The sequence below is a fragment of the Rattus norvegicus genome, chromosome 1, assembly GCF_036323735.1.
Source record: "Rattus norvegicus strain BN/NHsdMcwi chromosome 1, GRCr8, whole genome shotgun sequence".
NCBI classification, from domain to species: Eukaryota; Metazoa; Chordata; class Mammalia; order Rodentia; family Muridae; genus Rattus; species Rattus norvegicus.
Genome location: NC_086019.1, coordinates 68,491,914 through 68,507,176, shown reverse-complemented (window position 1 = coordinate 68,507,176; position 15,263 = coordinate 68,491,914). Strand labels below are relative to the sequence as shown.

At 36.4% G+C, this 15,263-nt stretch overlaps 1 protein-coding gene across 1 annotated transcript; it reads right to left on the bottom strand.

Annotated features, from left to right (window-relative positions):
* Window positions 1-4,062: 4,062 nt before the first annotated feature.
* Vom1r6 (vomeronasal 1 receptor 6) lies at window positions 4,063-7,631 on the bottom strand. The gene is made up of 3 exons (NM_001009512.2): window positions 7,523-7,631; window positions 6,447-6,516; window positions 4,063-5,318 (listed from the first exon to the last, which is right to left on the bottom strand). Exon 3 carries the CDS (start codon window positions 4,957-4,959, stop codon window positions 4,063-4,065), a length of 897 nt encoding a protein of 298 aa, NP_001009512.1. The 5' UTR covers window positions 4,960-5,318; window positions 6,447-6,516; window positions 7,523-7,631.
* Window positions 7,632-15,263: the final 7,632 nt, after the last annotated feature.

Here is a 15,263-nt window from a genome sequence, read left to right as displayed (position 1 = left end):
CACTCCCTCTTTAACCATTAGCCCAAATGAAATAATTTGTTTATAAGTCCCGTTGGCCATTGTATTTGGTTAGAGAAACAAAAAAAAAACAGCATGACTACATGTTGTTTAATAAATGACTATGGATGCTGTGCTCCCCAAATCCATTTTTCTGTGTTAGTTTATCTTCAATGTTAATTTTGTTCATCTTAGCCCAGTTGATTTTACTGATAAGTTTTGAATAAAATTCTTCACACATGGTAACAGTTTAAATACATGTTTCTTAACTGATCTCATACTTTAAGGAGGATCTGGAAAGTTTGGGATCTAGAATACACCTGGAAGAAGCATGTTCTTTTTAAGCAGGCTTTGTAGGAAAACCTATGCCTCTTAATCCCTGGTTGACCTATAGAACTATTTTAGTGCTCTGGGATCCTGATCATGAATTCCAGGCATTTTTTTTTTAATTTCCAGTATTATCTGTGTGACTCAAACTGGAATTTTTTCACACTTGTTTCAAATCCTGTTGTTAAAACTCCTCACAATTAGGATTCATACAAGCAGCTTACACAGTCTGCCATGCCCAATTAAAACAGCATAAGCAAGAAGACATCATTTGGGATAAACCTTATTTGAGAATAATTCTATAACATAAGATGAGTGAGAATAGACCTAGAAATAAACATTTTATATTAAACTAAAGACAAAAGTGAAGGGTCTCTTTATTTTACCATAAGAAACTGTGTATGCAATATGCACTATTTAAATTTAAATTTCCCCAGTTATAAATATTCGTTTATAAATACAAAACTTTTAATATTCATGAAGTCTCTTTGAAATTACCTGAAAACAAGATCTTATATATACTGGCATACTACTATATCTATGGGACATCACGGCATGGGGCACAAACTTGTGATCAGTCAGATGTCTATCAAAGGCTGAAAGTACAATACTTTCAAATTATTCTAAAAATTAAAGACCACTTACCTAGAAGATCTTTTTACCACAAACTTATGGAACAATATAGTCTATTTATATATTCATTAAATATCTGGAGAGATATGATTCCCTGGAATCAGTTTCTACTTTTCTCTGTATTTTGTCAGTACACAGTATATGTGGGAACTTTATCTCCTTTTTACCCTGCTTTCAACAGTTATTTTATTTTCAGACTTCAAATATTTCTTCCTTAAATTCTATTTTTAAATTTAAGCAGCTAGCACATTTATACACTCAAGGAAAACTACTTATGATTCCTGTCAACAAGCCTATGCAAAGTAGAACACACCATTGTATTTTTAAAAATTATTTTACTTATTTGCATTCCAGTCATTTTCCCCTCTCCAGATCCCCCTCCCACAGTTCCTCATACCATTTCTCCTCTCCCATACGCAGATATCACCCTTTCTTGCAGGCTCATGTCTCTCAAGGATTAAGCTCATCTCCTACCACTGAGGCCAGACCAGGAATGATGACCTCTGTACTTTTTGGCTAATATCTACTTATCAGTCAGTACATAGCATGGATGTGCTTTGGAGTCCAAATGTGCCAGGGATCTCAGAACAGCTCCTGTATGCTACTAATTGGTGACTCAGTCTCTGGGAGCTCTCTGGGGGTATGGGTTGATTGAGACTGATGGTCTTCCTATGGGGTCATCTTCCCCCTTCAGTTCTTCAATTCTTCCCCTAATTCAAACATAGGGGTTCCCAACTTCAGTCTAATGGTTAACTATCTTCTTCTGTCTCTCTCAGCTGCTGGTAGGGTCTCTCAGATAACACCTATGCCAAGCTTCTATCTGTAAGTACATTGTAACAGGAGTAATAGTGTCAGGTTGTGTTGCCCCTCCCTCCATGACATGGATCCCAACTTGGACCAATCATTAGAATGCATTTCCTTCAGTATTTTCTCTATATTTGACCCTGAAGATACTTAGGAACAATTCTCGGTCAGCAATTTTGACTGTGGGTTGGTGACAGTGTCTCCTCACTTGGGCCTGTGCATTTACAGGAAGTAGACTCTGAGTTCCCTTTCCCTAATGTGCATTTTGGCTAAGATCACCACCTTTGAGTCCTGAGTCTTTCACCTTTCACATCTCAGGTAATTTCTAGAGGGTCCCTCCTATGCACTCCCCTCCCCATGGTTGCTTATTTCCGTTCATGTTCCTGGCCCTTTGAGCGTCTCTCCTATACCCCCATACCTGACCTTGTTCACCTTTTCCCTCACACCCTGTTGCCCACCGAGGTCCCTCCCTCCCTCTGCCTTCTATGATTATTTTCTTGCCCTTACTAAGTGGAGATTGAAGCATCCTCACTTGAATCTTTCTGTTTGTTTCACTTCTTATGATCTATGCATTGTATTCTACAAATTCTCTACATTTTGGCTAATATCTAATTATTAGCCAGTATATAGCATGCATGTCCTTTGAAGACTGAGTTACCTCACTCTGGATGATATTTTCTAGTTCCATTCATTTGCCTGCAAAATTCATGATATTCTCATTTTAATAAGCTGAATAATATTCCATTATATAAATGGATCACATTTTCTGTATTCATTCTTCAGTTGATAGACATCTGGGTTTTTCCAGCTTCTGGCTACTACATATAAGATTGCTATGGATATAATAGAACAAGTGTTCCTGTGGTATGGTGAGGAATTTTTGGAGTATATGCCCAAGTGTGTTATAACTGGGTCTTCTATTTTCAATTTTCTGAGGTACCACCAGATTGATTTCCAGAGTATTTATACCAGTTTGCAATCACACCATCAATCAAGGACTTTGTTCCTCTTTCTCCACATCCTTACCAGCATATGTTGCAACTTTAGTTTTTGATCATAGGCTTTCTGATTCATGTAATATGGAATCTCAGATCATTTTGATTTTCATTTCTTTGATGAATAAGGACTTTGAACAGTTTTTTAAGTGCTTCTCAGCCACTCAAGTGTCTTCTGTTATGAATTGTTTATCTCTGTACTCCATTTTTAAAATGGGCTATTTAATTTTTTGGAGGATAACCTCTTGATTTCTTTATATATTTTGGATATCAGTCCTCTATCAGATGTAGAGTTAGTGAATATTTTCTCCCAATCTGTAGGTTGTTGATTTGTCTTATTGATGGTGTCTTTTGCCATACAGAAACTTTAAGTATCACTGCATTTATGCTTACCTGATGAAACCTGTTATAGTTTACTTTAAGATAAGTGACTTCCACTAGAACTTTTTATATTTTCATCAATTAATTAAAATTTTCATATACTATATCTTGAACATACTCAACCTCTCTCCCAAATTCTCTCAGATCTTCCTCATTCTTAAAGTTCTTTCATTATAAATTACATAAAGTTTACTTGGGGTTGCTCAAGTAATCTTGAGTTTATTATCTACTATTCAATGAACTTAGCCTAACAGATAGTAACACCATTCCCTGAAAGGAACCTCTCCTTTCACCAATAGCTGCTCATTGTTACTAAGATTTCAAGTAGTGCTGGAAAGTTATGCCTACCTTCCCCTTCTATCAAAGTTGGGATATTGTCTTACTTCAACAAACACAGGTCTTATGCATGTTGTCACACAATAACTGTGCTGACATATGTTTAAATACAAAACAATTGTCATAAAGAATAAAAAATGAAACCGTTATATTTATATTTTTTTTTTAGACTTCATAGTTCTGATTGTTGTTATGCTCCCTAGTGTAGAAACAACAAATTGAATCATGAACCTTTGGGGAAATAAAAAGACTGGTATGATAAGTGGGGCCAATTAAACAATAGTGGGGAAAATGTAACCCAAGTAACCAACCACATTATCATAGGATTATAGGTCCACTAACTGAAATGGAACATACACTTAGCAACTAGATTTGTTTATTAGTGTTGTTCTACAGTCCGTAATCTGTAAGGAAGAATATAGCACTATTTGCTATGAAATAATCATTAAAAGGTTATCATCTCCCCATATTTTATTTCCCCATTACAATGATACTTAGAATTATATCTGTGGCCTAATATTTAATCTTCAAAATTAAAAATACTATTTATCATTTTAATACAAGATTATGGTATTTTTATATTTCTTATCTAGGTTGAGCATAATCTGGAAAAAGTGAAATCACGACTCATCACAAATGGTCCTAACATAGGAAAACACATAGAAAATATGGCTGTGATATTCATTATCCCCCAACTGGGATTATCTGAAAGGGCAATATAGCCTTGTAAAACTGAAGAAAGAGTATAAAATGCTAGGAAAGTGCAAACCAGAATCAAGATGGTCTGTGTTGCTCTATTTTCAGCAGAGTTTCTGAAGGAGGTATGAGAGTGGAGAATGTGTTGAACCCTCTTCCTGTGTCCATAAAGTATAGCAATCATGAAAGCACTGGAACATACAATGACCAGAGAAAATAGAACTTCAGGAAATACACAAAATGCTGTATACATTATATCTACTAGTTTGTCACGACCTACAGAATGGCAGAATTCAAAGTCTCTCTTTGGTGTCTTATTTTTCTTATTCCTATTGGTAGCTGTATACATGGGGAAAAGCATATTTACTAGAGTGAAAAGGATCCAGCAGAAAGAAATGGACAGCCCCATAAACTTTGTAGTTTTGATTTTATATTCCTTCAAGCAGGAGTTCCAGGGGCTGATGGTGATTGCCTGAAAGACACTCAAGAAACAGGTGGTGCTAATGGACATACTTCTAGCTAGTCTTTGAAAATAAAAAGTAAGCTTGCACCCAACATCAGTGAATAACTGCTTCCACCCAAAAGCTCTCACTACTTCTGGGAGTCCTTTGGAAAGAACAATCAACGAGTTGGATGTGAACACATGTATTAGAATCATATCTATTTTCTTCAATGTGTGTTCATTGTAATAAATGATTAGGTAGTAGAAAAGAAGAGAGAAGTTTCCTAGAATACCCAGTGCTGTCTGAAGTGAGAGCACTATTCCAACTGCCATGGTCCTCAAGTCCATCCTGTCACTAAGCAATTCTTATTTATTTATATATTTTTATAACATCATGGCCACAATAAAATTTAATGAGTCAAAGCATACAGTGAAGTTTTCTTGAATGGGATGTGTGTGTAAGGATCACAAAACAACACTTTTCAAAGACATTGTGTAGAGCATAGGAAGACTCTGTTTCAAAACAAATATTTTATCACCATTAATAATTTCCAGTGAAAATTTTGAAATCTATAAATGCACATATTTATGGACTGAATTTCCCTTACATTTTAATGAAATTTTAGCATTAAAAATATGATGCTCCACTAAGTGAGAATTCAAATGGAATCGATGCTTACTTCTATAGTCCAGAGTAGAGAGTCATACTGGAAGAAAATAGATAATAGTCATTATTTCAATATGAAAGAAATTCATATTTTACTTATATGGTATTGAAATCAGAAAATTGTGCATGCTATACAACAGAATGAACATGAACTCCTTGAATAAGTCATTTATCATAAGAAGTAGAAGAGTGTAACAGTAAATTCATGTTAAAAATTTAAACATGTACCCCATAGGAAGACCTATGTTATCAAATAACCCAGAACCCTGGGAGCTTACAGAGACTAACTAACCAACCAAAGAGCATACATGGGCTAGTCCCTTCTCCCTACTCCCTCAATCACACATGTAGAAGAGGACTGCCTTGTCTGGCCTCAGTTGGACAACATGTGCCTAATTATGTGGAGAATTGATGCTCCATGGAAGGTGGATATGGCAGGCTGAGGTGGTGGTGGGTGGGTAAGGAGGGTGGAGAACAAAGGGGAGGGGAGATCGGATAAAGAACTCTTGGAGAGGATATTGGGAAGGGACAATATTTGGAATGTAAATAAATAACACCATTTAAAAAATGAAACATGGCACTTTGTCACAGAACTCTCAACAAATTTCAGCAAAACTCATATATAATGATATATTTATGATTTCTCAGTTGGCATAAGATTGGGGAAGAGAGCCATAACAAAAATACCCTGTGTGGTGACTTCTTTTTTGTTGTTGTTGTTGTTGTTCTTTTTTTCGGAGCTGGGGATCGAACCCAGGGCCTTGCGCTTCCTAGGCAAGCGCTCTACCACTGAGCTAAATCCCCAACACCAGAGCTAAATCCCCAACCCCGTGACTTCTTGACAAAGGAAAATATGTGGCTCAAAGCTACTGAAAAAAATATGTATATATTCAATATATATGTATATATACTCAATCATGAGTAAATGCTAGAAGTATTTACATAGTTACATAAATATAAAGGGAAGGCCATTGAAGATACGAGCTCTAGTTAAGCATAAGTTTAAAGTAGATATTTCATCAACTGTTCCTAGTTTTCCCATGGACAAGTATAATCAAAGATAGGTATGAATATATCAGTCAAAAATGTCCTTCTGGTAATAATATCTTCAAAGAAAAAGATCACAGTGTGGAAATAAGCAGGAATTTCAAACAAAAGATATACCCACTTATTCATTAGAAGTTTTCTGCTGTATCCATTAGAAGTTTTCTGCCTCAGCCAATGCACAGTGAGGCTTTCTGCAACAATATAAATTAAAATAAAAAACATTTACAAATGTAAAATGTCTCAAAAAACAGCCAGAAAAACATGGATTCTTACATTATAATTGTACGTGCACAAAATACCATATATGTTTACATTGATTAAGTCTCCTAAAGATTAACCTAGACATGAACTCCAAATAATAATACATATTGATTTAATAATAACAGGGACTTGTAACAAATATAGTTGTGTATGTCCTATTTCTATTTCATAAGGTGGAGTAATGCAGGTAATATCTTACTCTACATATGATTAGGATCTTTTCTAGAGTTTCCTACAATGCCAGTACTAAAACCTATTGATTCCTGCAATAACCACCTACAGGTAATCTTTCATCTATTGATGTAGGTGCTGCACAATAAATTAGTTTCGTTTGTGAATTCCTGAAAAATTTAAAAAAGGATTTTCTATCTCTTGAGGGTTAGGTCCATTATCTCTGACTAAACCCAGATCCTGGACTCCTCTGCTGTATAGGTGTTGGGTGCCTCAAATCAGCTGGTGTATGCTGAGTGGAGAAGAGGTATGAGATGTGGAATATTGGAGGGTGGACTGGGAGGGAATAACACATGGACTGCAAAACAAACAAAGAGATATTTCCGTCACAAAAAGAAAACGCAAATGTTTAGCATGGTTTCTTAAAGGTTATGCATAAGAAGTAGTGAAAATTTTTAGAATGAACAGCATGGAAACACAGAGATAGGTCATGAAACAAAGAAACAAACAAACAACCCAAGAGTTATGATTATTAATGTCATGCATATTATGAGCTCATAATGATATGCATTTTAACAATTTCCTAAATCTTTGTGACATTTTCTGATATTTGGATGTTCCTTAAAATAATTTAATCATGCAAATAGGAACATTTGAGACACCATACAGCATGCTGCAAATAGGAACAATTGAGACACCATACAGTATGCTACAAAAAGAAGTTGAAAAGACATTATGCATGTGAACTTCTTAAAGTCCACCAACCTAGAAAACTTGGCTTGCTGTGGTGAATGGGAACATGCTCAGAAGTTACTTCAGAAGAATATTCTATGGCAGATCTGTGAAGATAGAAATAATGTGAGTTACTATGAAATGCTGCCATGAAATGAATGACACTTTAAAATCAGTTATTTGGAAGTAGAGTGCAAGAAATGATTAATAATAATAGTAACAATAACAACAATAATAGTAATAATAAAATGATTAGAACCTGAACTCTCATTAGGTGAAGAGAAGGAAGAAATGATGTGAAGAGAGACTCACTATGATTTCCTCTTTACACAGAATAATTTAGATTAATCTTATTTCTGAATCTCAAAGCCATTCTGCCAATAACACGTAAATGCCAATTTTTAATCTTTTAAAGCATGGGATGTGTTAACAGGACTGTGAAAGTATAGCCATATTTACTACATCCATGTAAACCATGAAATCTCAATTAAGATTACTTATTTGAAATGTCATTTCATTAAAAGGGTTTCTACAAAAAAACCACATGATCATTTCATTAGATTCTGAGAAAGCATTTGACAAAATTCAACACCCCTTCATGATAAAAGTCCTGGAAAGAATAGGAATTCAAGGCCCATACCTAAACTTAGTAAAAGCCACATAGGGCAAAACAGTGCTAACATTAAACTAAATGGAGAGAAACTTGAAGCAATCCCACTAAAATCAGGGACTAGACAAGGCTGCCCACTCTCTCCCTACTTATTCAATATCGTTCTTGAAGTTCTAGCCAGAGCAATCAGACAACAAAAGGAGGTCAAGGGGATACAGATCGGAAAAGAAGAAGTCAAAATATGACTATTTGCAGATGATATGATAGTATATTTAAGTGATCCCAAAAGTTCCACCAGAGAACTACTAAAGCTGATAAACAACTTCAGCAAAGTGGCTGGGTATAAAATTAACTCAAATAAATCAGTAGCCTTGCTCTACACTAAAGAGAAACAAGCCAAGAAAGAAATTAGGAAAACGACACCCTTCATAATAGACCCAAATAATATAAAGTACCTCGGTGTGACTTTAACCAAGCAAGTAAAAGATCTGTACAATAAGAACTTCAAGACACTGAAGAAAGAAATTGAAGAAGACCTCAGAAGATGGAAAGATCTCCCATGCTCATGGATTGGCAGGATTAAAATAGTAAAAATCGCCATTTTACCAAAAGCGATCTACAGATTCAATGCAATCCCCATCAAAATACCAATCCAATTCTTCAAAGAGTTAGACAGAACAATTTGCAAAATCATCTGGAATAACAAAAAACCCAGGATAGCTAAAACTATCCTCAACAATAAAAGGACTTCAGGGGGAATCACTATCCCTGAACTCAAGCAGTATTACAGAGCAATAGTGATAAAAACTGCATGGTATTGGTACAGAGACAGACAGATAGACCAATGGAATAGAATTGAAGACCCAGAAATGAACCCACACACCTATGGTCACTTGATCTTTGACAAAGGAGCCAAAACCATCAAATGGAAAAAAGATAGCATTTTCAGCAAATGGTGCTGGTTCAACTGGAGGTCAATATGTAGAAGAATGCAGATCGATCCATGCTTATCACCCTGTACAAAGCTTAAGTCCAAGTGGATAAAGGACCTCCACATCAAACCAGACACACTCAAACTAATAGAAGAAAAACTAGGGAAGCATCTGGAACACATGGGCACTGGAAAAAATTTCCTGAACAAAACAGCATTGGCTTATGCTCTAAGATCAAGAATCAACAAATGGGATCTCATAAAACTGCAAAGCTTTTGTAAGGCATAGGACACTGTGGTTAGGACAAAATGGCAACCAACAGATTGGGAAAAGATCTTTACCAATCCTACAACAGATAGAGGCCTTATATCCAAAATATACAAAGAACTCAAGAAGTTAGACCGCAGGGAAACAAATAACCCTATTAAAAAATGGGGTTCAGAGCTAAACAAACAATTCACAGCTGAGGAATGCCGAATGGCTGAGAAACACCTAAAGAAATGTTCAACATCTTTAGTCATAACGGAAATGCAAATCAAAACAACCATGAGATTTCACCTCACACCAGTCAGAATGGCTAAGATCAAAAACTCAGGTGACAGCAGATGCTGGCAAGGATGCGGAGAAAGAGGAACACTCCTCCATTGTTGGTGGGATTACAGACTGGTACAACCATTCTGGAAATCAGTCTGGAGGTTCCTCAGAAAATTGGACATTGAACTGCCTGAGGATCCAGCTATACCTCTCTTGGTCATATACCCAAAAGATGCCCCAACATATAAAAAAGACACGTGCTCCACTATGTTCATCGCAGCCTTATTTATAATAGCCAGAAGCTGGAAAGAACCCAGATGCCCTTCAACAGAGGAATGGATATAGAAAATGTGGTACATCTACACAATGGAATATTACCCAGCTATCAAAAACAACGACTTTATGAAATTCGTAGGCCAATGGTTGGAACTGGAAAATATCATTCTGAGTGAGGTAACCCAATCACAGAAAGACATATATGGTATGCACTCATTGATGAGTGGCTATTAGCCCAAATGCTTGAATTACCCTAGATTCCTAGAACAAATGAAACTCAAGACAGATGATCAAAATGTGAATGCTTCACTCCTTCTTTAAAAGGGGAACAAGAATACCCTTGGCAGGGAATAGAGAGGCAAAGATTAAAACAGACACAGAAGGAACACCCATTCAGAGCCTGCCCCACATGTGGCCTATACATATACAGCCACCCAATTAGACAAGATGGATGAAGCAAAGAAGTGCAGACCGACAGGAGCCGGATGTAGATCGCTCCTGAGAGACACAGCCAGAATACAGCAAATACAGAGGCAAATGCCAGCAGCAAACCACTGAACTGAGAATAGGACCCCCGTTGAAGGAATCAGAGAAAGAACTGGAAGAGCTTGAAGAGGCTCGAGACCCCATATGTACAACAATGCCAAGCAACCAGAGCTTCCAGGGACTAAGCCACTACCTAAAGACTATACATGGACTGACCCTGGACTCTGACCTCATAGGTAGCAATGAATATCCTAGTAAGAGCACCAGTGGAAGGGGAAGCCCTGGGTCCTGCTAAGACTGAACCCCCAGTGAACTAGACTGTTGGGGGGAGGGCGGCAATGGGGGGAGGGTTGTGTTGGGAATAGACATAAGGAAGGGGAGGAGGTAGGGGGATGTTTGCCCGGAAACCGGGAAAGGGAATAACACTCGAAATGTATATAAGAAATACTCAAGTTAATAAAAAAAATTGCAAAGAGACGTAGAAATAATAACTACTTAGCTTAGGTCATTTCACACTATCTACAGACACTGAGAGACTTTGTAGATAATTGCCTAATTTCAAAACGTAATTTGGGGCAGTTTAGTGATTTGAGAAATGAGAACATTACCTGGCTGCTTGCGTAGATAGCACCATAATTTTGTGCTCAGTGATCCTATGCCAGCTACATTTTGAAATGTTCAGCTGATATTTAGTTTATTTTCACAGGAACCTAGAAGCAGTCAGAGGCCGGGCCCAGATTAAAACACATCCCATGCTTTAAAAGATTAAAAATTGGCACACATATGCTATTGGCAGAATGGCTTTGGGATTCAGAAATAAGATTAATCCGAATTATTCTGTGTAAAGAGGTAGACTGAATCCAAGTTAACAAAATCAGAAATGAAAAGGGAGACATAACAACAGAATCTGAGGAAATTGAAAAATCATCAGATCCCACTACAAAAAAAATACCAAAAAACTATATTCAACAAAACTGGAAAACCTGGATGAAATGGACAATTTTCTAGAAAGATACCAGGTACCAAGTTAAATCAGGATCAGGTAAACCATGTAAACAGTCCCATAACTCCCCCAAAATAGAAGCAGCTATTAAAAGTCTCACAACCAAAAATATCCCAGAACCAGATGGGTTTAGTGCAGAATTCTATTAGAATTCTATTCTATTCATAGAAGACTTAATACCAATACTGTTCAAACTATTCAACTAAATAGAAACACAAGGAGCACTACCCAATTCCTTCTATGAAACTACAATTATGCTTATACCTAAGCCATATAGGACCCAACAAATAAAGAGAACTGCAGACCAATTTCCCTTATGAATATGTATGCAAAAACTCAATAGTATTCTCACAAACTAAATCCAAGAACACATCAAAATCATCATCCATCATGATCAAATAGGCTTCATCCCAGGGGTGCAGGGATGGTTAAATATATGGCAATCCATCAACATAATCCACTGTGTATACAAGCTGAAAGAAAAAAATAACATATCATACGATCATCTAATTAGATGCTGAGAAACATTTGATAAAACCCCCTAAAGTTAAAATCTTGGAAAGATCTGGAATTCAAGGTCCATACCTAAATACAGTAAAAGAAATATACAGCAAACCAGTGGCCAACATCAAACTAAATAGAGAGAGACTTGAAGCAATCCCACTAAAATCAGTGACTAGATAAGGTTGCCCACTCTCTCCTTACTTATTCAATATAGTAATTGAAGTCCTAGCCAGATCAATCAGACAACAAAGGAAGGTAAAAGGCATACAAATTGGAAAGGACACAGTCAAAATAGCACTATTTGCAGATGATAGGATAGGATAGTTAAGTGACCCCAAAAGTTCCCCCAGAGAACTACTAAGCCTGATAAGCATTTTCAGCAAAGTGGCTGATTATAGTATTAACTCAAGCAAACCAGTAGCCTTCTTCTAATCAAAGGATAAACAGACTGAGAAGAAGTTAGGGAAATGACACCATTCACAATAGTCACAAATAACATAAAATAACTCAGTGTGACTCTAACCAATTAAGGGAAACATCTTTATGACAAGAACTTCAAGTCTCTGCAGAAAGAAATGAAAAAGATCTTAGAAGACTGAAAGACCACCAAAGATCTTGGTGTGAAAAGATTAAAATAGGAAAAATGACCATTTTGTCGAATCAATCTACATATTCAATGCAAACCAATCAAAATTTCAACTAAATTCTTCATGGAATTAGAAAAACAATTTTCAAATTCATTTGGAATAATAAAAAAATCCAGCATAGCAAAAACTATCCTGAATAATAAAAAAAAAAAAAAAAACTTTTGGAGGAATCACCATCCCTGACTTCAAGCTGTATTATAGAGGAGGAGTGATAAATACTGTATGGCATTGGCACAGAGACAGGCAGGTAAATCAATGGAATAGAATTGAAGACCTAGAAATAAACCCACACACTTAATGGCCACCTGATCGTTTGAAAGGAACTAAAATCACTCATTGGAAACAAAGATAGCATTTTCAAAAATTGTTGTTGGTTCTACTGGAGGTTGGCAGGTAGAAGAACATAAATTAATCTTGTACTAAGCTTAAGTCCAAATGGAAGAAGGACCTCCACCTAAAACTAGATACTCTCAAACTAATAGAAGAAAAAGTGGGGAAGAACCTCAAATACATGGGAACTAAGAAAAGTTTCCTGAACAGAACAAAAATGGCTTATGTGCTAAGATCAATAATCACAATGGGACCTCATAAAACTGAAAACTTCTGTAAGGTAAAGGACACTGTCATTATGACAGAAAAGAAACCAACAGATGGGGAAAATTCTTTAACAATCCTATATCTGATAGAGGGCTAGTATCCAATATAGAAACCTCAAGAAGTTAGATGACAGAGAGCCAAATAACCCCATTAAAATGGAATACAGAGCTAAACCAAGAATCCTCAGCTGAGGAACCTCAAAAGTTGAAAAGTACCTAAAGAAAAGTTCAACATCCTTAGTCATCAGGGAAGTGCAAACCAAAACAACCCTAAGATTCCACCTAACACAAGTCAGAATGGCTAAGATCAAAAACTCACATGATAGCGAGGATATGTTGGTGGGATGGCAAGGTGGTACAACCACTCCGCAAATCTGTCTGGAGGTATTTCAGAAAAATGGACATTGTACTACTTGATGACACAGCTATACCACATCTGGGCATATAACCCAAAATCCTTCAACATATAACAAATGTACATACTCCACTATGTTCAGAGCAGATGGTTTTTTTTTTTTTTTGGTTCTTTTTTTCGGAGCTGGGGACCGAACCCAGGGCCTTGCATTTCCTAGGTAAGCGCTCTACCACTGAGCTAAATCCCCAGCCCCCAGAGCAGATGTTTTTATAAGCTAGAAAGTACCCAGAAGTTATTCATCAGACAAATGGATACAGAAAATGTTGTACATATACAGAGTGGAGTACTGTTCAGCTATCAAAATCAACGACTTCATGAAATTCATAGGCAAATGCATGGAATGAGAAAATATCATATTGAGTGAGCTAAGCCAATCATAAGAAAGCAGACATGGTATGCATTCACTGATAACTGGATATTAGCCCAAAAGTTCGAATTACCCAAGAAACAATTCACAGACCACATGAAGCTCAAGAAGAAGGATTACCAAAGCTCAGATGCTTCAGTCATGCTTAAAAGGGGGAACAAAAATATTCATAGGAGGATATATGAGGACAAAGTTTGGAGCAGACAGTGAATGAATAGCTATTCAGTGCCTGCCCCACCTTGGGATCCATCCCATATATGAACAGCTACCAAACTTAGACAATTTTGATGAAGCCAAGAAGTACATGCTGACAGGAGCCTGATATAGCTGTCTCCTGAGAGATTCAGTCAGAATGTGACAAATACTGAGGCACATGCTAGCAACAAACCATTGAACTGAGAACGAGGTCCCTGTTGGAGGAGTTAGAGTGGTTTGAAGGAGCTGAAGGGGTTTCCAACCCCATAAGAACAACAATACCAACCAACCAGAGTTCCCAAGAATTAAACCACTACCCAAAGACTACAGATGGACAGACTCTTCCAGGTGCATATGTAGCAGAGGATGGCCTTGTTGGGCACCAATGGGAGGAGAAGCCCTTGGTCCTTCCAAGGCTGGACCACCCAGTGTAGGGGAATGTCAGGGCAGGGAGGCAGGAAAGTAAGGTTGTTGGGGAGGGGGAACAGCTTATAGAAGAAGGGGGAGGGAAATGGGATGAGGAACTCATGGATGGTAAACCGGGAAAGCAACTAGACTTTGAAATGTAAATAAAAATATCTAACAACAAAGAATAATAAACTGAAATTAACTTTTAAAAAATAAAAGTAATGTGTGAAATAACACTGAGACATCCATTATTATTGAGGGGAAGATTAGTCATTAAAGTGAATGCATTACAGTTGGAGGATTTATATTCAATAACTTGAACTTGAATAAAATAACTAATGTGTTGTAATGTAATCTTTAAAAGCACACTATGATTATTTTATTTTAACATAATTATATCATCTTCTCCTTCCCTTTTCTTCCTCCAAAGCTTCTCATACACCCCTCCTTCCTCACTTTTGTATCCTGGCCTCCTTTAAAATAATTGTTGTTACATATATATGTAAATATACACACATATATGAAATATGTATTTATATATGTGAGACAAAATTCATATATTCATATGTATTTACACATATATGTGTTTATATATTTCCTAATACAAAATTTCAATCTGTATAATGCTAAATATATATATGTATATATATATATATGTTATCTGCATTGACCATTTGGAACAGAAAGTTCAAAGCAAATTAAAATGCAAAATTTGGAAACAACATCTTACTAAGATGTCTACCATTCAATGCTTTAACATAATACTCTGTCAATTTACTTAAGAACTAAGTAAGATTGTAG